This window comes from Sminthopsis crassicaudata, chromosome 6 (genome assembly GCF_048593235.1).
Source record: "Sminthopsis crassicaudata isolate SCR6 chromosome 6, ASM4859323v1, whole genome shotgun sequence".
NCBI classification, from domain to species: Eukaryota; Metazoa; Chordata; class Mammalia; order Dasyuromorphia; family Dasyuridae; genus Sminthopsis; species Sminthopsis crassicaudata.
This window is the reverse complement of record NC_133622.1, coordinates 85,298,588-85,322,560: the sequence shown is the minus strand read 5'-3', so window position 1 is coordinate 85,322,560 and position 23,973 is coordinate 85,298,588. Positions and strand designations below refer to the sequence as shown.

The 23,973-nt window shown below is 31.8% G+C and overlaps 1 protein-coding gene across 6 annotated transcripts in view; it reads right to left on the bottom strand.

Moving 5' to 3' along the window:
- Positions 1-23,973, bottom strand: part of CLCN3 (chloride voltage-gated channel 3) — a 113,498-nt gene that overhangs the window by 17,092 nt on the left and 72,433 nt on the right. For all 6 annotated transcript variants that reach the window (XM_074276488.1, XM_074276491.1, XM_074276493.1 and 3 more), the window contains 7 exons: positions 21,427-21,584; positions 18,536-18,635; positions 16,493-16,680; positions 14,854-14,976; positions 13,795-14,001; positions 10,433-10,513; positions 8,858-9,403 (listed from right to left, as the gene is read on the bottom strand). In XM_074276488.1, coding sequence (XP_074132589.1) covers positions 8,858-9,403; positions 10,433-10,513; positions 13,795-14,001; positions 14,854-14,976; positions 16,493-16,680; positions 18,536-18,635; positions 21,427-21,584 — 1,403 coding nt within the window. The remainder of the gene's footprint in view (positions 1-8,857; positions 9,404-10,432; positions 10,514-13,794; positions 14,002-14,853; positions 14,977-16,492; positions 16,681-18,535; positions 18,636-21,426; positions 21,585-23,973) is intronic.

Sequence of the window (23,973 nt, the reverse complement as noted above, 5' to 3'; positions counted from 1 at the left end):
TCCATCATCTAAAAGTTTCTTTTTAATTTCATTCAGTGAAATACTTCACTGTTGATTCAAAAACTCTACTTTTCCTGATACAAAATAATAGATCTTCCCTGTTATATGGCTATGGAGGAAACAAATCTACCCACATCATCTAAAAATAAAATAAAATCTAAAGAATTATGAATTGTTAGAATAGCTAATAATTTACACCAAGTATGGTTTAGCAAGGCTAAGCTATAACATAGAAAACATCAGATCTGGCTAAACTAATGAAAAAAACATCTAACCTGGTATAAGATCACATTTGAATATCTCTGTCACCTACCACCTATGTGACCTTGGGTAAGATATTTTGCCTCTCTCTGTCTCAAGTTTCTTCAGCTGGAAAATAGGAAGGAAGGAGAATAGCTGCAGTATCTACTTCACAAAGTTGTTTTGAAAATCAAGTGAAATAATGTACTCAAAGCACTGTTTAAAGCATAAAGCAATGTTAGTTTTGATTATGATGATACTAATGCAGTCTTTGGCTCTGCTGTGGGAAAAGCACTGTGTTGGGGGAGAAGACAAAGCATTCCTACTGTGCTGGAGCTTTGATCAGATGTTTGGTTCTAAACACTACATTTTTAAATTATATTTTTATTATTATCTTTTATTTTCTATTGCTTCCTGTATTCTTCCCCCTGCTCCCCCTGAAAAAACGAGCTTTTTAATAATTTTTTTTTTAAAAGCAAAATGGAAGAAGGTGAGGGGAGAAGTTTACAGCAAAACCAATGAACACATACAAAAAAAAAAAAAAAAATCTAACATTACATGCAGTGTTCCACACCTGTGCATCTCTACTTCTGCCATGGAGCAGAGGTAGACATCTTCTAATCTTTCTTTATAATTTCACATAATTTCAGTTTCATTTATTCTGTGATCATTATTCTTTACAATTACATTGTTGGGGGCAGCTAGGTGGAGCAGTGTAAACAACACCTGAAGTCAGGAGGCCCTGAGTTCAAATCTGACCTCAGACTTCCTGGCTGTGTGACCTTGGGCATGTCACTTAACCCCAATTGCCTCAGAGGAAAAAAACCAATTACATTGTTGTCAGTGTTTACAAATCTTTCTGGCTCTGCTTACTTCACTTTGCATCTGTTCATGCTTTTGCCTGTTCTTCTGTATTCATCAAATTCATCTTTTCTTATAGCATAGTGACATTCCATTACATTCAAGTACCCTAATTTGTCCTCAACTGATGGGTACCTCATTTATTTCTAGTTTTTCAATACTACAAAAAGTGCTGCTATAAATATTTTGGTATACATGGAGTTTGTTTGTTGCTTTTTTTTTTTTTTTTTTTTTTGCCAATAACCTCCTTGGGATATATCCAGCAGTCAAAGTCAATCTTTGAGTCAAAGAGTATGAAAATTTTGGTTACTTTTTTTTGCATAATTCCAAACTTTCTAGAATGCTCCACCAAAATGTTTTAGTGTACTCATATTCACACAATCCTTCTAACATGAATTACTTCTATTTTCTGTCATTTTTCCTAAAAGGTTTTTGATCTGCATTTCTTTAATTCTAATTTAGAGCAGTCCTCCACATGTTGTTGTTTATACTTTGGATTTATTCACTTTTAAAACCGTCCCATCCTCTAACCACTTATCTATTGGGGAACAGAGGTGTCATATTTTAAGAACAATGATAAGAAAGAGAATGTCCAGAAGCTATCAAGTAGAATAGGGACAGGTGAGCCTCGTTATCTTAAATATGGTACAGCAGAAAGAGCATTGGCTTTGGAGTCAGAAGTTTTAGTTTCAAATCCCACCTCTGTGACCTTAAAAAGTTAGCTAGCTCTCTTTGCCTCAGTTTTCTCATGCATAAAATGGCCTCTGAAGTCCCTTCCAACTCCAATTATATCAATGTTAAGAACTTTTCATGAAGATTTAATTAACTACTGAGACTATTTAGCCTGAAAAAGAGCAGACTTTGAGGAAACAATACTGTCTTCAATATTAAGGATTATCATCTGCTTGGTCTGGAACTAGAATCAATGAGTAGAGATTACCAAGGAGATTTATCATTGTCTTAACTCCCTGGAAGGTAAAACTGATCAAAATAGAGATGGAGCTGCTGGTGTCACAGAAGTCTGCACCAATCATGACAAGCTGTTAAAATTCATCAGAATAATTTATTTCTAATCTTTATATAGCTAAAAAAAAAAAAAAAAAAAAATGTTAACAGTTCTTATCCTTCTTTAAGATTCATATCAAAGGAAAATTTCAAAATCCAGCTTCCCAATTATGAATCACTAGAAGACAAAGTGGCCCATATAATCCACAGAGAAAAAAGAACTTAATTAAACGTATTCTTTCCTCATTGATATATTATCATTTTGCCTTGCTTTTCTGCACTTATATTTTACTTTATGTTACTTATTTCTGTATAATTTCTACTTCCCCAACTAGATTTTATGATTCTTGGCAGCAGAGACCATGGCTTATATTCATCACCTTATATGCTTTGAAACCAATAAGAATTTTTTTTAAGTTATCTTTTTTTTTTATTATATATATATATATATATATATATATATATATATATATATATATATATATATATATATATATATATTTTATAATATTATCCCTTGTATTCATTTTTCCAAATTACCCCCCTCCCTCTATTCCCTCCCCCCGACGACAGGCAATACCATACATTTTACATGTGTTACAATATAGTCTAGGTACAATACATGTGTGCGAATATCACTTTCTTGTTGCACAATAAACATTAGAATCCGAAGGTACATGCAACCTGGGCAGACAGATATTAGTGCTAACAATTTTCATTCCCCTCCCAGTGTTTCTTCTCTGGGTGTAGCTACCTCTGTCCATCATTGATCAACTGGAAGTGAGTTGGATCTTCTTTATGTTGAAGATTTCCACTTCCATCAGAATACATCCTCATACAGTATTGTTGTTGAAGTGTACAGTGATCTTCTGGTTCTGCTCATTTCACTCAGCATCAGTTGATTTAAGTCTCTCCAGGCCTCTCTATATTCCTCCTGCTGGTCATTTCTTACCGAGCAATAATATTCCATAACCTTCATATACCACAATTTACCCAACCATTCTCCAACTGATGGACATCCATTCATCTTCCAGTTTCTAGCTATAACAAAAAGAGCTGCCACAAACATTTTGGCACATATATGTCTCTTTCCGCTCTTTAGTATTTCTTTGGGATATAATCCCAGTAGTAGCGCTGCTGGGTCAAAGGGTATGCACAGTTTGATAACTTTTTGGGCATAATTCCAGATTGCTCTCCAGAATGGCTGGATTCTTTCACAACTCCACCAGCAATGTATTAGTGTCCCAATTTCCCCACATCCCCTCCAACATTTGTCATTATTTGTTCCTGTCATCTTAGCTAATCTGACAGGTGTGTAGTGGTATCTCAGAGTGGTCTTAATTTGCATTTCTCTGATCAGTAGTGATTTGGAACACTCTTTCATGTGAGTGGATATAGTTTCAATTTCTTCCTCTGAGAATTGTCTGTTCATATCCTTTGACCATTTATCAATTGGAGAATGGTTCGGTTTCTTATAAATTATGGTCAGTTCTCTATATATTTTGGAAATGAGACCTTTGTCAGAACCTTTGTTTTTAAAAATATTTTCCCAATTTGTTACTTCCCTTCTAATCTTGTTTGCATTAGTATTATTTGTACAGAAACTTTTTAGTTTGATGTAATCAAAATCTTCTATTTTGTGATCAATAATGATCTCTAGTTCTCCTCTGGTCATAAATTCCTTCCTCCTCCACAAGTCTGAGAGGTAGATTATCCTCTGTTCCTCTAATCTATTTATTATCTCCCTCTTTATGCCTAAATCTTGGACCCATTTTGATCTTATCTTGGTATATGGTGTTAAGTGTGGATCCATATCTAATTTCTGCCATACTAATTTCCAGTTTTCCCAACAGTTTTTTCCAAATAATGAATTTTTATCCCTAATGTTGGAATCTTTGGGTTTGTCAAAGATTAGATTGCTATAGATGTACCCTTTTTTGTCCTTTGTATCTAATCTGTTCCACTGATCTACCGGTCTATTTCGTAGCCAATACCAAATGGTTTTGGTGACTGCTGCTATATAATATAGCTTTAGATCAGGTACACTTAGACCACCTTCCTCTGAGTTTTTTTTCATTAGTTCCCTTGCAATTCTTGACCTTTTATTCTTCCATATGAATTTTGTTGTTATTTTTTCTAGGTCATTAAAATAGTTTCTTGGGAGTCTGATTGGTATAGCACTAAATAAATAGATTAGTTTGGGGAGTATTGTCATCTTTATTATATTCGCTCGGCCTATCCAAGAGCACTGAATGTCTTTCCAATTATTTAAATCTGATTTTATTTTTGTGGCAAGTGTTTTGTAATTTTTCTCATATAATTCCTGACTTTTCTTTGGTAGATGGATTCCCAAATATTTTATACTCTCAACATTTGTTTGGAATGGAATTTCTCTTTGTATCTCTTGCTGTTGCATTTTGTTAGTGATATATAAAAATGCCGAGGATTTATGTGGATTTATTTTGTATCCTGCCACTTTGCTGAAATTTTGAATTATTTCTAGTAGCTTTTTAGCAGAGTCTTTGGGGTTCTCTAAGTATACCATCATGTCATCTGCAAAAAGTGATAGTTTAATTTCCTCATTTCCTACTCTAATTCCTTGAATCTCTTTCTCGGCTCTTATTGCCGAGGCTAGCGTTTCTAGTACTATATTGAATAGTAATGGTGATAGTGGGCAACCTTGTTTCACTCCTGATCTTACTGGGAAAGGTTGCAGTTTATTTCTATTGCATATTATGCTTACTGACGGTCTTAAATATATACTCCTGATTATTCTAAGGAATAATCCATTTATTCCTATACTCTCAAGAGTTTTTAGTAGGAATGGATGTTGGATTTTGTCAAATGCTTTTTCTGCATCTATAGATGATCATATGGTTCTTATTAATTTGATTATTAATATGGTCAATTATATTAATAGTTTTCCTAATATTAAACCAGCCCTGCATTCCTGGAATAAATCCTACTTGATCATAGTGTATTATCTTGGAGATGATTTTCTGAAGTCTTTTTGCTAATATCTTATTTAAAATTTTAGCATCAATATTCATTAAGGAGATTGGTCTATAATTTTCTTTCTCAGTTTTCGATCTACCAGGTTTAGGTATCAGTACCATGTCTGTGTCATAAAAGGAGTTTGGTAGGACTCCTTCATCCCCTATTTTTTCAAATAATTTATATAACATTGGGGCTAATTGTTCTTTAAATGTTTGGTAGAATTCACATGTGAATCCATCTGGCCCTGGGGATTTTTTCCTGGGGAGTTGATTAATAGCTTGTTCTATTTCTTTTTCTGAAATGGGACTATTTAAGCAATTTATCTCCTCCTCTGTTAATCTAGGGAGCCTATATTTTTGGAGAAAGTCATCCATTTCACTTAAGTTATCAAATTTATTGGCATAAAGTTGGGCAAAGTAACTCCTTATTATTTCTCTAATTTCCTCTTCATTGGTGGAAAGATCCCCCTTTTCATTTGTAAGACTATCAATTTGATTTTCCTCTTTCTTTTTTTTGATCAAATTTACCAAAGGTTTATCTATTTTATTGGCTTTTTCATAAAACCAACTCTTGGAAACCAATAAGAATTTAATAAATGTTTCTTAGTCTAACTGAAAGGTCCTCAAAAAGGTAATTTCAAACATGAAAGGAATCGCTAAAAACACCAAATCACCATTCTAGAAATTGAGCTACTCTTTTTTTTCTATTCACCAGGAAAATTGAATAATGCTTTAAAAATTCTGTGATAACAATCTATTTTTTTATTCTATTTAAAATTCCATTAGCAATATTTCTATTTAAAATCATCATTAACACTATCAGCATAACTGGCTAAAATGGTTAGTATTCTGTGATCAATCTAAATAGTGAAGAAATAGGTACTGTTAAGTAGCTGGTAATGATGCAGCAATGGCAATTTTAATCAATTCATCAATTGATTAAAGTATAAGACTAAAAAAAGAAAATAACTGTTTGCTTTTTCATACTTCACAAATTCTATAAAAAATTAAATTAAACATTTTTATTTTAAACGATAAATGTATGGATATTCACTTTTATGACATGTGATAAAATCTGTTCATATCATACATGAATTTTTAATGTTAAAGTTTATATCTGGCAAATCTCATGACAGTGAATGAATGATAATATTAATTATACACTAAGTTTATATCTATTTTTCCTTAGGAACTGAAAATACTAAACACATATAATCTAATTAAAATTCATTCATCCCATTCTATTCCTGTGAATTATGCAGTAGAACTGAATATATTTCAAAAATAAATAGATGTTTCATCATATGCTAATATCCTGAAAAACATATTTCTGAATTTTACCTAAGGCAACTTAAAATTAATAAAGATTTACTGATCAATCAACCAAATAAAATATATAAATAAATTCCCTAATCCCAAGGAAGAAGAGAATTGTCCAAGGTCACATGCTTATTACCTATGTGATCTTGGCAATTTACTCTTATATAAAATGAGGATATGAACAGAACCAGAAGATCATTATACACTTCAACAACAATACTGTATGAGGATGTATTTTGATGGAAGTGGAAATCTTCAACATCAAGATGATCCAACTCACTTCCAGTTGATCAATGATGGTCAGAAACAACTACACCCAGAGAAGGATCACTGGGAAGTGAATGTAAATTGTTAGCACTACTGTCTATCTACCCAGGTTACTTATACCTTTGGAATCTAATACTTAACGTGCAACAAGAAAATTGGATTTACACACATATATTGTATCTAGGTTATATTGTAACACATGTAAAATGTATGGGATTGCCTGTCATCGGGGGGAGGCAGTGGAGGGAGGGGGGGATAATTTGGAAAAATGAATACAAGGGATAATGTTATTTAAAAAAATTACTCATGCATATGTACTGTCAAAAAAATGTATAATTATAAAATAAAAAAAAAAATAAAAAAAATTTTTTAAAAATTTAAAAATAAATAAATAAAATGAGGATGCCAGCCTCTGATATGTCTTTCAGCAACAGATTTATAATCCCATGAGCAGAACCAATAGAGAACAGTGTCACAAAAACTAAGAATAGAGAGTATCTAGGAGGAGGAGGAGATGGTCACTGTCACATGCTGTAGAGAGGTCTAAAAAGAAGGCAGTCACTTAAATAAGAAATTACCAATAGTTTTGGAGAGAATTTTTAGTTCATGAGGGTAAAAGCTAGATAAATTATACAACAGTTTTTAAAGCACAGATTTGTGGAATATGAAAGCAAATTTAATACATAATAAATATGCTTAATGACGAACAAAAACACATGTGTTATTATTACTCTTCTAATTACTCTCAAACATTAATTTTTAAAAAATACTTAAAATAGCAGTGTTTAACATTAGCTAAATTTAATGAAGAAAAACAGAATAGTAGATAATAGGGAAAAGAATTATTTAAAATTCAAAGCTATCAAAAAGTAATGGCTTTAAACTGATCCTGCTATAAATAAGGAAATCACAAAACAAAAAAGATGTTATTACAGGACTAATTTATGTACAAGAGTTATTAAAATGAATATCTATATCTAAACAGTGATCAAATGCCAAATATCCTTCTTAAATAATGGATAGAAAATAAAGCCAAGTTTCAAGTCTTTAGCTAAAGTCTTTCAAGTCACAAACTTTCAGTGAATCTTCCTTAAGAAAACTACTGGAATCCAAATTTTACTAAGAATATCCTTACAATTTAATATTTTATAATTGAAAAAAATTACTGCATGGTGATTTCATAATCCTATTTTTGTGTCCATCTTTTACTATTCCTTCACAGTAAGACTTCAACAGGCCCCTTAATGACAACTTCTTCAGTAAACTAAGAGGGAGTGGTTGGGATTTATAGGTTATTTGTCATCTACAAAGGAATAAGACTCAACATCATCTTTTCTCTTCTCTACTTTATTCCTATGCTAAGTATAAGGATAGGACTATAAATCTCAAAAACAAGATCTTTTCATTAATTTTCAGATAAAGCCAAATGGAAGAAGAAGCTAAATCTGCTCCTGAGGTTCAACAGAAGATGGTTAAGATGTAAAACTAAGAAGGCAAGTTATAACTTCAGTGGTGCTGATGATCAGATTTCCTCAATGAACAAATAGTGAAATTTCTTTTTTTTCTTAAGCAACTGAGATTAAGTGACTTACCCAGGGTCACACAGCTAGGACATGTTAAGTGACTGAAATCAAATTTGAACTCAGATCCCTCTGACTTCAGAGCTGGTACTCTATGCACTGTATCAACTAGCCTTCCCCAAATAGTGAAATTTCAAAGCAAAATATCTGTGACTTGTCACAAACTTGCCAAAGACAAAAAAAGGACACTTAGACCAAAAATCTGAAGCTTTAAATTTGTATCTATACAGATTTCAAACAGTTATAATTTTAGGCAGAAAATATATTTGATATTTACTTCCATAAACATTGCATTGAGCATGATAATAACATCCCAAGTCATATATCAGCCAATTGATATACAAGATAATGATTCAAAGTAAAACTAAAGAACTTTGAGAAGCTTTCTTTAATGACTCAGAAGTGTCTATAGTATAAATGAGCTCTCAAATCATATTAATAAATCCCAGTTGCAAACTTACAAAAATAAAGTATTCAAAGTGTTAATTTTTATACTTTCAGAAAACAAATCCATTATTTTAATTTATATCCTGGAAAATACTTCAATGTAGCAAACTTGATTAAATAACAAGTAATGTTAATGCTTACCTTGATACCAAAGGTGAAGACAGTCATTATAATTTTAAATATGAGTGCTAAGCACAGTTGCCATATGGCTGAATATACTCCAACGCCTGCTGGACGGTCAGGAATATCATCCACAATTTTGCTGACATTCATATCATTTCTATAGTCACAAAGGGAAGAGGATTCCAGAGGTCCACAGTCTGTAAAAAGCTCTTTAATCAGTTCACTAGTATTGAGTCTTGTATATGGGTTTGGAAAGGCTATCACAGCTGTAATAGCTGCAACTATGATGACTTCTAAAACAGGATATTTCCCAAATTTTGTAGATTTACGCCGACGGCACCAGGCAATATTTGCCCGAATGAAAAATGCTCCCCAGAGGCCTCCAAAAACCCCTAGGAGAATGAAAGGAAATAGTTCAAAAAGGTACCATGGAGTGTGATATTCCACATAAAAAAGGACCAGGCGGCTATTTCCAAAAGGATTGATGGATCTCAAAACAAAAGCAGCCACTAAAGCAGCAAAAAAAGATCTCCATAAAGTTTTCAAGGGAAAATAATAGCTAACCTGCAAAGAAACAAATGAAAAATTTCTAGTTATTCATTTAATCAAATGTTTCTTTTATTATGAAATAGTTGGTATCTTTTTTCTACATTTGGCTAATAAAGTTATATTGCATTGGTATCTATTCTACTTAGGTTAATATTCATACAATGCTTTTAAAATTACTGCTCTCTGTTCTACAAGACAGAGCAATAAAATATATTTAAATTGACTCTAAATACTTAGTAATTTTTATTTAAAGTATCTGTCTAGAATTATTTTCCTGAGAAGTTGTTTAAAATACTTTAGAGTAAAAGTACATTCACTCTTATTCTTTGAACTACTATATATTTTTTATTTTTTTGCTGAGGCAATTGGGGTTAAGTGACTAAGCTAAGAAAGTATTAAAATATAATATATTATGTATAAGAAATAAAATAAAAAATATTTTTAAGAGGAATGTTAAAGTTAATTCTATCTTCTAAGATCAATTTTTCCCAAACCAATTTAGTCGATAAATCTTTTTGGACTTGAAACATAACAAGAAGGCAGAGTTTAAATATTGACCCAGGAGACTGGGGAAAGAATATTCCTAGGATAAAATAAACATAATTAAGAATTTTAACAGCCATAAGCTCATACTTTATTCTTTCAAAAGGAAATATATATTACTAGCCTTTGAATTTTCTCATGGAATCCTTATGCTTGGAAAATATCAACATTTCATAGAGCAAAGTTTAGGAAAAGCCACTATAGCAAAAGTAAGTTAGAAAATACTTTTTCTACCCAGAGGTTAAGCCTGTCTGGGAAACAGAGAAGTAACACTACTCTGAATTGACTAAAATGGTTTTACTAACAAAAGTACAATTTAAATAATTCAAAAGAGTAACATGAAACTTTTCTTTAAATGTTAATTATGAATAGAAAAAAATATACAGACCAACATTTTGTTTTTCCGGACCCAAAAGCTAAAGAAAATGTATTTAAAGTCTATCAAAAGAATGTACTTATAATCATAAATCTTTGATAATCTGCCATTACAATTTTACCTACCTCCTCCAGACTAAAAAGGACTCCACCAATTGGGGCACCAAAAGCTACAGATACTCCTGCTGCTGAGGCAGCTGATAGCACCTAAAATAAATTAAAAAAAAAAAAACTGTACAGTTATAAATTCAAACATATAGAAAAGTCAGTATTTATTTTGAAACACATTAAGATTCCTTTGTGAAGTGAATACCACCCCATCTCTTCTTAAGTACCAAAAGAGAGTAATGGTTCATTCAATTCTTGTTGTAACTTTTTTCTATTTCTGACTAAGAAACTTTAAGAAGAACCTTCATGAATGTCATGAATGTTTACAAATAAAAGAGAAGGAATATGATGGGGAAGAGTACAGAAGGGTATATAGAGTAACAGAAATGGGATAAAGAAGAAGGGGAACAGTGAGAGGAGGGAATAAAGGAGGGGGATTCTGGAAAGGGGTTAAGTAATAGGAAGGCAAAGTAGAAGATAAAAGTAAAGTAGAAGAGTCAGCATTTTTGAAATGGAAATTGTTTCATATTTTGAATTCTCTCCTATTATGTTATGTATATTTTTTCTTTTGTATTTAGCTTTAAATAATATTTTTTAAAAGAATTAGAAATCAAAAGGATGTCCATCGATTGGGGAGAATGGCTAAACAAACTATGATATATGATTGCAATGAACTATTATGCTAAAATAAAAGATAAGGATGATTTCAGAAAAACTTAAATTTACATGAATGTAATGTATAATAATATGCATGATGTTGTGAAGTGAACAGAAACAGAAGAACACTGTACAGTAACAGCAATATCATTTGGTAAAGAACCTGTGAAATAACTTAACTATGTGCAGCAATACAATGATCCAAGATAATCTTAAAGAACTAATGATGAAGCCTACTATCTGCCTCCAAGGAAAGAACTGATATAGTTTGAATACAAATTGAAGCATGCTATTTTTCAATTCTTTTTTACGTTTTTTCTTTTATTCGAGTCCTTATACAAAATGACAAATATGGAAAAGTTTTACATAATTGCACATGTATAACTGCTGAATGCTTCCCACCTAAGGGAGGGAGAAAGAAAAGGGAAACAGAATTTGGAACTCAAAACTTTAAATAAAAATCTTCAAAATTTTTTTTTAAATGTATGCTCCAATCTAGAATATACTGTAATATATTTAACATATATAAGACTGCTTGCCATCTGGGGGAGGGGGTTAGGGGAGGAAGGGAAAAAATCTGAATAGAAGTAAGTGCAAGGGATAATGTTGTAAAAAATTACCCATGCATATGTACTGTCAAAAAAAAAGTTATAATTATAAAATAAAATAAAAAATTAAAAAAAAATTAAACAAACAAACAAAAAAAAATTGATGCTCCAGGACTGTCATATAGCCTCATCAAAAGCTTTGAGACAGAAGAGAGAATGTTTAGCCTGGAAAGATAGGCAGAAGTCAGATTTTGAGGAGTTTGAAAAGCTAAAGAAAAATTGTTGTGAGAAGCCTGAGGCTCAAGTCTTACCCAATTCTGCGATACTATATATAACAAGGAAGTACAAAAGATTGGAAGATGTTATGGGTTCTATCACTGCCTCTGCTATTTAAAAGCAAGGAGACAAGTTTATTTACTCTATCTAGTGCCTCAGGTTCCTCACTTGTTACACAGATAAGAATATGAACATAAGTTTTAGAATAAAATGAAATTAAATGTGAATATCTTTAAAAAGCTGAAAGCAAAGATTCATATTCTAATAAAAATAATGCACTGCCACTGAAAAAAAAATTATTTCTAGATGTTCCAACACTTTACAAAAGAATTCTAGATTCCTAATAGTAATTAACAATAACAGATGAAAATAGATTATTGGTTTTTGTCAAGGGGGTGTGGTTCTAGTAGTCAACATGGACCCTTATAAGCACACCATAAAAACCAAGATGAATCGCTGTAGGAAACACTCTCAGGCTTTAAGTTTAAACTGCAAAGGGATTTTTTAGTCCAAGGAGCTCTGGTTCCAAAGATGTCAGAGATCCAGGTTTGGGTCTAGATCATCTCTAGACAGACCATTTTGAAGCTAAAATGTGAAAAAAGCCTCAGGAGTTATCAACTCTCTAAAGCACAGGTGGGGATTTTTTTTTTTTTTCTGCCAAGGCCCATCTGGATATTTATAACATAATTCATAGGCCATAAAAAAATTATCAACTTATATAACTGAAATAAATTGTTCTACCTAGCTTTCAACCTATCATCGCCTGAGGTTATCATGTAAATGATTTCTAGGACTGGAGGTTCTCCAACCCTGCTCTAGAGTCTGTTTTCTGATCTCACCATGCAAGTCAATAGCCATTCATTAAGCACCAGACACATTTATTAAGTACCAGGCACTGTGCAAAGTTCCAGGAACACACAAAAAAAGGAGGGAGGAGGGAATTTCCTTCCCTTCCACAGCTTGCAATGTATTAGGGATAGTAACACTTCTCTCTTAGTCCCCCCTCTTACTTTCTGATTGCTCCTCCTTCTCAGGCTCCTTTGCTCAAATTTTATCCATGTCACACAAACTATACACAAATTCCTAAATTCCCTTTTCTCTTTTTTCTCGACACTGTCTCATTTGGGGATCTCATCAGTTCCCAAAAGTTCAAATATCATCTCTATGCATATGATTCCCAAACCTATATATCCATCCCATTTACAGTCCTGCATCACCAACTGCTTATCAGAACATTTTGAAAATGATGTCCAGTGGGCATTTTAATCTCAGCATGACCAAAACAGAAGTCATTATCTTTCTCCCTCTTTCCTGCCTTCTTGTATTATTGTTAAGGGTCATCCTTCCAATGACCAAAGTTCATAACATCACTGTCTTTATTCACCTTCGCATGCACATTTAACACAAATATCTCAGCAGTTACAAACTCTGATTCTATCTCTGCAACACTTCTCCTATACATTCCCTTTTCTACACTCATACAGCCACCATCCTAGGTCAGACCCTCATCTCACCACATATTGCCTATATATTAAATCAATGGCCTTCTAATTCGTTCCTCCTCCACACAGCTTGTCAAGTTGAGTTTCCTACAGCATAAGACTTGATGTTATCATTACCCCCTAACTCAATAAATTCAAGGATCAAATTCCCTGTTATCTCCAAAATAAAACATGAAGGCTTTTTATTGGACACTGAAAGGTCTTCACAATCTGGCCCTTTTTTACCTTCGCATTTTCCTTACAATTTATGCCCCTCCACATAATCTACAAACTGTTATAATGGACTATTTACTGTAAAAAGCAATCTTTGATTTTGTTCCTCAGAAAAATCTTTAACTGAAATCTGACTTTGGAATAAAAGAAAAAGATTTTTCTATCAAATAAATAAAGAACTTACCTCCCTTTTTTTAGCTTCATTTGTGCTGTACTTTGGAAAGAGGTAGGAAAAAATGTTTCCACAGCAACAGGCAACATGAACCAGAGGACCTTCTTTTCCTAAACTCAAACCTGATGCCACTGCCAGCACTAAAGTAATGGTTTTAATCATTAAAGTCCATTTTCCTAAGTATCCTCTAATGATAAAGCCACTCAAAATGGTTTTAATCTAAAAAAAAAAAAAAAAAAAAAAAAAAAAAAAATTTATTTTATTAATAACTTTTTGTTTGCTTATAACAAACTACATTAAATGTTTTTCAGACTATTATTTGATACTCTAGTACCTTTTTATTATTATATTATATAAATTGTACCATATTCTAATTTCTTACCAAGATGGCAACCACTGTAAAATAATTTTACAAAGAATGAATAGAATTATCTATAGTAAAATGAAACAATACCCTCAATGAAAGGAATATTACATTTTGTAAAATTATAAAAATGCCAATTCAAATATCTCTTAAACCAATAAATTATTCTGAAATTTTGTCCAGAGTTACCAAGTCTGGGATTTCTCATCCCCTTAGGAAAGTAAAACATTTATAGAAAGTTTAATTGTAAATACATGCAGAAAAATAATACTCTTACAACAATACTGATGAAAAGTGGCATAGTAGTGTTTGCTATTGACACTTTTTATTAAATTCTAGTTTAATGTGAAAAGTTATAAAAAGTAGATGCAAACATATTATGGACAAGGTTACTCTGATCCAAACACAGGTTAAATTAAAAGATGAAATCCATGTTACTTTACATTTACTGTTAAACTGATGTTTTAAAAAAAAATTCTTAACCATCACAATTCAACACCAAAGACTATCAGAAGTCTAAACACTAAATCGTGAAGGACTACTTTAAAAATTCCTTCAATAATGTCTAATAGTACTCTTAATTTTTTAAAATCCTATATGTAAGCTTATTTTACATTTAGTAAATCATTCTTTTTACTTCCTAACAGAAGATATCTTTCCTTAAATATTACTAAATTTTTAATACTGTTAAATTTTTCATATCTTACCTCTGGAATTCCAGAGCCACAGGCATATGGAGCAAATACCTTCACCAGGGAAACAGCTAAGAAAGCAAAACTCAGAGCCCAGAAAATGTACATTATGTAGTTCATTATATAAGAGCCTGGACCCTAAAAACAAAAAAACCAAAAAATTCGTTATTTAGTGAATTCTAAAATACATTATACCTATTAACACAATAACAAATGAATGCAGAATAAGAAACATATATCTGATTTGGAAAATGACCCAATTATACTTTTACCATATTGGAAATTCTATATGAAGTCTTGTATTAAAATAGTTTTCAAAAAAGAGTATGTATCCATATGCCAAAACACCTCAATCAATTTTTCTTAAGTTTTCTTTCTTCTTCAGTTCTATCACTACAAAGAAAGGTGCTCACTTTGCCTAACCCAAATACAAAAACACATACATACATGCACATGCATGTGCAGACACATACTTCAATAGAAACAATATAAAAAGAGTAACTACTTCTTATACTGCTATATAATTCATTGTATATAGATTATAGTGTTGTTAGGCCAAGTGAGGGCCTACTGTTCTACAGCAATAATAATGTTGATGGACATACTATTGTTTTTAGTTTTGTGGGGAATAGAGCGAGAGAAGGTGAAGGACTTACAGGAATGTGAATTCTTTTTCTGTATTTTATTTTCATTATTTCTGTGTTTCCCCTATGATCTGTATAATATGTGCAGGCCTATATTTACTTGAGCCTTGGCTAGCTATAATCATATTTACTTGACCTGAAATGATGACACTATTCAATGTTATCAATATTTAGACTATTAGTTGAATGCTGTTAGCTTAGTAATCTAAATTTTGAAGGTCTGTTAGCACCCATGTCTAACATTTGATTAAGGGGAGAGAGCACCTATTTCTCAATGCTCCCCAACTTATGATGTAATCCTTTGTAACAGAAACCTTCCATTCCAATCTCTCCAAATAGCAACAACCAATTAGATGCCTCCCCTTCCCCTTCTCAATTCTCTCTTACTTGTGATGTAATCTCTTATATAAAAGCTATGTATCTTTACTACTTCTTTAGCCCTCCTACCATGGCTATCCTCCAGAGGTTTTCAATAAACAACTTTTCTGCCTTCTACTGAGTGATCTCTGAATAGTCATTTTGGGTAAGGGTCTTCTACATCCCTCACAGTTTCAATACATGTGCATAACAAAAGTCTGTTTTAAATGCATACACACATATAGATATATACATATCTATGTTAATATACATGGTGTTTTAACTTAATTTTGTTCTTCATTATATAATAGACATGTGTCTATTATATTTATCATTATATAATAGACATACATATGTATACATAGTATAATATATATATATATATATATATTAAAAGTATAATCTTTTAATCATAGTAATGATTGACCCTTCCCTCTCCCTTCAAAATAAATATATATATAGTATCTCTTGGAGGAAGTTTAATTATTCTAATATTATTCTAGCATTCTAGTTGATTCAGTCTCTCCTGTTTTACAAATTTTAATGAAGCTATATAAGAAGTAATTAGAATTGCAACTTCACAAATTATTTTGTAAATATTATCAAGTGTGCTTTCTTCAACTTTATTTCCTACTGAAACGAATAAGACTTACTTCTGCTTGACCAATGATTAATTCTGCCCATGTTTTCCATTGTGGACATTTGTCTCTCTCTTCAAATGTCGTTTCATTTGATCCCCAACAGCACTGTTCATGATTGTACCACAATGCACTGAGGCAAATTCCCTCTTTTAGATCAGTCATCCAGTCAGCAGCAATATCTATTAATCCTGCCAAGGCCCCTGTTAGTCAAAAGAGTATCAATTCATCAACACCTTTATGCAGAGGATTATATCAAGTTTTGTTCCTTACTTATTACTGATTGGATTAAAAGACTAAACACTTAACAATTTATATTTGAAATGTTTAGTTGTCTTTCATATGTAAGCATCTTTATACTCAATTACTAAACAGAGCTGAAAGCTTTAAAAGGAGTATATTCCAATTTCCATATGTACTTTTTCCCTAGCAAAATTTTGTCACATAGTTTCAAAATTCAAGCAATCATCTTTCAATTCTCAATTGCATAGGAACCTCCTACTCAAATTTAACACAGAGCTACTATTGTCATATTTATAGCTTCATGATAAATTCTATTTCTTGATTGAAATTATCCATTCCTATTCAGAATGAGAGAGAGAGAGAGAGAATTTTACTTTCCAAAAACAAAGAAAAAAAAAAAAAAAAAACCTGTGTCTGTCTTTGAATGCACAATACCATCAAGTTTTTAATATTAAGAGATATGAATTTTCAACCTCCTATATAACTTTCAAATGCATAAAAGATTATGCCTATGTTAATAACGTGTTTGGCTACCTTGCTGTGGCAACTGCTTCACAGCAGTTAATGCTAACAATCTAGAAATTTTCTTTCTCTAATTGAGTTTCTGTATTAATAATGTATTTAATAGATTCAAGTTCAATCTGTTACAGTTGTATGCCATACTGCTTTCTCATTCTTGGTAAAGAAAATGCTCATGATATTATAATATCAGACTTCTTAGTAGGCTATTAGCTATAAGCCTCTATTCTCTTTTTGACAAATATTTCCAAAACTTTTCACTTTCCTACAAAACTCATTCCTTACAAAAGATACTGGCACATAAGCTACAATTGTCTTAATAATGACTGATTTCCTTTTGTTCATCATGATCAATGCAAAATAGCCAAATATTCTAAGAGTTTAAGGAAATAATGCTTCTTGTTGACTTTAGACACAAAATAGTATCAACTGTGCCAATTCCTTTGTCTGGTCTTCAGGAGAAAACATGTGAACATCCTTCCATTTAGATGTAATTTCCTTATATCTTCTGGTTTATAGTGAAATTATCAATATTGACATAATTCAGTTCTGTCTGAAATGTTGCTTCTTTGCTCACTATCTAGATAGGGATTTCACATTCAGAGTAATAGTTTAGCTAATGTCTTAGCCTATCTAAAAATTATTTTGTTCTTAACACCTTCTAAAGCTTTTTTCTGTCATTCAGATACTATCACAGTGAAAGTAGAATGAGAGAAGAAGGGCACTGGATAATATGTAATATCAAGAAACAAAATAAGTCCCCAATATGTTGAGTGAACCCTCTGCACAGTATTTCTAAGTCTCTCAAAAATGGAATATATGGACTGTAATCTATACTACTAAAACAATCCTCCACATCAAGGAAATAATAAATCCATTAAAGATTAACGCATAAATATATAACCTTGAATTTTAAGGAAATATAGTAATGATTATTCATTCTGAAGTCTTAACTTAGCTGACAACTGAATTTTGTACACTAAAGAATAGTGACATCATGATTTTTAAAATAAAAATTCTAAGGAAAACATTTCAGTGATTTAAATGTTGACTTTTGCATTAACATCACTGAATATTCTTATATAATTTTAATACATCTATTAAATGACTTTTTTAGAATATGATTACTATGGCAGTTTTTACTTAAATGATCAGCAACTGATTCCTTATAGTTGCAGTGAAAATAAAAAGGTATAAAGGAGAGAACATGTTTTTAAAATTTACTAATTCATGAAAATGACAGGAAATGACTTCTATTTCCAAAGTGGAGAAAAGACCTTTTAAAAATATTTTTACCTGATGCCAAACCTGTTAGTGTTACTACTAGCCATCCTGACCAAGCATCATACAAACTTTTTGTCATTTCCCATGCCGATTCTTTCTTTTTGCTGTTGATCTGAAATTAAAAAATATTTACACTTCATTTTTCAAACTGTGAACAAAAATCAAAATCAATATCTGATAATTCATTTTTTCAACCATAAGAATGGAATAGCTCTCTCTGAACAAAGCAAATATAAAAAATAGAAATCTAGCTTGTAGAATGGCTTGTAGAGTGTCAAACAAAACTAGCTTATAGAATAAACACACATAAAGAATGGTCATACACACATCTTTCCAAGCATATTGTACATATGCAAAATACTCACCAAATACATTATCTTCAAATATGAAGACTAAGAAGGATATCTTTATTTCAGAATAATATAAGTTCTTAAATGGCAAGAACTTTTTAGTTGGCCTCTGTTACTCCTATTCCCTAACCATAATACCTTGCACAAAACTGACACCTAATTGTTAAATCAGAAGTACATGAACCTCTGTTCTATGGTTTTCATTGGCTATTTGTTAAAAGCACAAATTATACATATCACATAATGATAAATTATACATATCTTTACTTCTTACTTCTGCAGCTAATTATAGTAAAATTTTAGAGCTGGAAAAAAATCAGAGACTGTCTTGTGTATATATGTGTACTTATGTATGTCTTTACTAATTTAAGAAGTGAGTACTACATTGACTAGTCCTGGAAGTATCACAAATATTATAAACAATGTAGTTTAGAGTTGCACATAGATACTTTCATAGAACAGTCATAAAAGCATAAAGTCATCAACTCTGAATTTCTAATAAAAATTAAAATTGAACTAATTGTTAAGCTACACAGTAGGAATATGCGGACAGTTACAACACTTAAAAAGGATGCAGCAACACTTCTCTTTATATTTCAACAGAATGATGAGTTTTTTCATGATGGGAGAAAGGCAACTCTTTTAGGAGTAGGGTGAAGTTTACATCACAACGAACTACACGCTGAAGTTCCAGGCTGTTCCATGATACTTTAACAAGGAAAAGCTTTTTTTTTTTCTTCATACAGGAATATCAACATGACTGGCATTTGTGCTGCCATACCCAGAAATTAATTCAGTCTTCTTTTGATGTACTAGAGACATGTGACTTGAAAATTAAGCTACTGCAAAGCCAAACATTTATCAGTGAAATTTAGCTTCAAATGATTTTACTGTGGTAATGCTTACAAGGCTAGATTTCACCAGGCTGCTTTAATTCTTTTGTAATTTTATTTTAAGCTAAATGCAACAAGAAGACAGAAGACTGTGAAAGTCGAATGGAATTAATGCTCTTTCTACTGCTAATAAGAAGCACCTAAAGGGTACTCTTTATAGGGTACTAGACCTGGAGTCAGGAAGACCTAAATTCAAAGACAGACTGTGTGAGTGACTCTGGGCAAATCACTTAATCTACCTGCCTCAGTTTCCTCTTCTGTAAAATGGCGATAACAATACTTACCTCCCAGAATCATGAGGACAAAATGAGATGCTTGTAAAGCACTTTGTTAATCTTACAGCACTACATAAGTGCTATTATTAGTTTATTTTTTATTTTTGCTAATCATTATACCAAATATAACTGGGAATTCAAAATTGGTCATTTTGATCACTGTTCCATTACCATTGACTATGTTAATTAGATATATTACTCATGGACTAAATTTTTGTCTTTATAGCAGCATCTATCATAGTGATACAAACAATTCAATATCTAACTTATATTTGATTAGCTTCTGAAACCAGAAATTATTTTACCCCTAACGTTGCAAAGGGTAGTCTCCCTTTCCACAACCCCATTCCCTTGTAACCATTTACTTTAGGCTGAAATCTGTGAGCATGCATTTTATCCATACCATAGTATAGGCCTTCGAGATAACCTGTTAGGATTACTAGGTGAGAAGAAGCCCTTGCATTATCCCACACCCATTCTCTGGGAGGATAAAAGAGGACAGCACTCCAGAGATAGGAGAACTCTATGCACCACATCAGGCTTGACGCGGCTCTCTGCAGGAAGGGAAGTCACTTCTCTGGACAAGAGTTAATGGCAACTGTCTGGAGACAACGATTCTCACCTAGTAATCCTAACAATAACCAATAAAATTTTTCTTGTTGCATTTGATTTTAGAACTCTGTTAGGTGGAAACTTTTTTTGATAATGCCCATTTCCTCTTGCTTCAAAGAAGAATAGGTACTAATATGGCAAATCAGCTCTATAAAAACACTCCAATTCCAAATTGAACTATTTTACACACATAAGACAAGTGGCTTACAATTAATCTAAAGGGCAATGGATAGAGATCAACAAGGCACAAGTAAGCTATAGCAAATTACCAAAAGCTCAAACGAGCAACATAAAAGATATCATTACATGAAGTAATAAAAAATGAAATGTAACAGGTGGATAGGCCTACAGCCTACAGAATCAGATAATGACAAGGAATTTTGACCTGCAAACTCATGGAAGAGTTATCTATAGAGATGAAGTCACAAATCTATAAAAGCATGACAAATAATAGCCATATTATATTCTCAAAAATACTATTTTCCTTTATACTTAAAATTGATTTTAGTCTTTATAGTATTGTTAGTACCTTATAGAATTTTATACTATGCAAAATTATGTTAGAAAGGAGATATGAATTTCATTTTGTTGGAAAAATTTGTCCTAAAATGATGTCATAACAGAAGAACATAAGCAAAATTTGTTATGTTTGAAAGGAAAAGGGAAAATTACAACCTCTTGAAATATAGCTGTCCAAGGTCATATAATACTACACAGTCAAGTTAAGCATATTTTAATAAAAACTTTACATTATTATAAATACTATCACATACCCGCCTGTGCCTTTCTCTGTCTTTACATTTTTCTCTAACCCAATCAATGGTGTGGAAATCATCATAGGTACCAACACCCGGAATAGGTTCATCCAGAAGATCCAGTAAGTGTGTTGAACTGTTAATACTGCCCCCATTTGTCATTGTATAATGTGTTCCTAAGGAGAAAAAAAAAAGAAAAATAATTGTTTTGTTAAAGATGATATAATGACTACCCATGAAATCTGATTATAAGTTTATTCATAAACAAATGTTTAAAAATTTTGAGGTTTTTTTTTTTTTTTTGGGGGGGGGTGTTAGACTATATTTATTATTTCATTCACTCAGAGAACTTCCTAACTAATGCAATCAACTCCTTTGCAACTTAGTTACCTGGAGCATGGAAAGGCTAAGGGATTTGTCCAGGATTAATGAGTATTACAGAGATGAACCACCAGTTTCCTCTCCTCTAAACCACACTGCCTCTCAGGTTAGTTGTTATCATTTCAATTTTTTTTTCCTTCTGGTACTTAAAACAATGCTCAGGCTAAATAGATTAAAACCCATAAGGAAAACAATCATCTTCTAGTAAGAGTTGACACCACAATCTCTCTTATGTAAAAATGTTTATGTGTATGTTTTACATTTGAAAACCACACAGAAATTTTTCCTCTCTAAGTACTAAGTAATTTAGGATTTATTAACAAGCAGTGTAAGGGATATAAAGATGTATGAGAAAATTCAAGTCCTTAAGGCATTTATAATCCAGTTGGGAAGGTGAGAAAAATTAATTTTAAGGGTATCTAATATCACAAAGCAATAAATAGCAAGTGATCCAAAAGGAATAATTACCTGTCAAAGGAGGACAAGAGTTCAGTGCATTGGGCATGGACATTAAGGAAAACCAAGAAAAAAGAGGGCTTATGCTGAGCCTTATAGGGCAAAGAAGTTTTTTTTGAAGGGAGAAGAGATGGAAAATGTTTCTATGAAAATATAAACAGCATGAACAAAATTATGGAGATAGGAATATGCAAAGAATATTTGGTAAAATACTAAATCCAGCTAGTTAAATGAGCTCTTTCTTGTTGGCCAACTAGTGACAAAACTCCCTTCTTTTCTACACCTTAGATTCTTTTATCTATGCTCTGCAGCAGGAAAAGTGGTATGGCAGTTAGATATGAATATGTAATTTTGCCCTCTTCTAAGCATTTATAATACATATCTTTCTCACTTTTATACTTTTAAATAGGATTAGAAAAACTAGCTCTGAGAGTCAACTAGATGGCGCAGTGAATAGTGTCTTGGCCTCAAAATCAGAGGGACCCGAGTTCAAATTCGACTTCAGATACTTAACACTTGGGCAAGTCACTTAACTCCAAATTGCGTTACCAAAATAAATAAATAAATCTATTTTAATTTAAAAGAAAAACTAGCTCAGGCTAGTACAAATTAATTATTAATAATAAAATTATCATATGATTTTTATATAATGGAATGTCAAACTGTAATTCATCTAAATGATTTTTTTATTTTTTTCACTACTGAGACAAAACATATGTGTAATAGATATACGACTGAGTTTCTGCACTCTAACACCTTTCATATCAGATTCATATCAATATGCATCATATATCATTACAGATGTCATTACTATTTATTTTTTAAACTGTTGTACTGATTCTCTTGATTTTTACATCACTTTCACTTTCTAAGAAAACCCAAACACCACATAATTCTACTTTGTAACAAAGAAAAATCCAAAACAAAACAAATTAAGAGTTGTAGGATCTGACAATGTATTTAACATTTTGTACTAGTATTTTAAACCTCCCCTTTTCTTCTGATAGGAGGGAAGTATCACCATCAGTCCTCTGGATTGGTTATTGCATTTAATCTGATTTGTGATTAACTTTTAGTGTCAATTTTATTTTCCTTTCATTACTGTGCATGCTGTGCTCTTGATCTAACTTCCTAATTCCTACATGTAATTGGTCTGTTCTCTGAGTTCATCAGCTATTGTTTACTATAGTCTAGGGTATAATAATATTCCATTCCATTAATAAATTATATAAATTATATTTATTCAACGATTCCCTAATCATTGAGTACCCAATTTGTTTCCAAGCTTATGCTATCACATATGAAGTTACGATGAAAATTTTACTATTTAAAGCACCTGCCTACCTCCTTAAGGCCAATAGTGGGATCACTAAGTAAAAGAAGAATTTAATCATTTTCTCAATAACAATTTCAAACTTTTCCAGAAAAACTGAAATAATTCACAGATTCCCCAAGAAGTATTAGTGGATCTACCTTTCCACAGCTATTCCTGCCCTGTTTGTTTGGGTTTTTTAAAATCATTTTTGACACTGATGAATGTTAAGAAAAAGCCCAGGGATATTTTATTTTACTGATTATTAGTTATTTGAAGCATTTTTCACAGAGTTGTAGATAGACTGTAATTCCTCTTTTAAAAATGTGTCTAATTTCGACCAGCAGCTGGTATTTTGACCACTTATACAATGAGGAATCGATTTTGGTACTATATGTGTCAAATTCCCAACATAT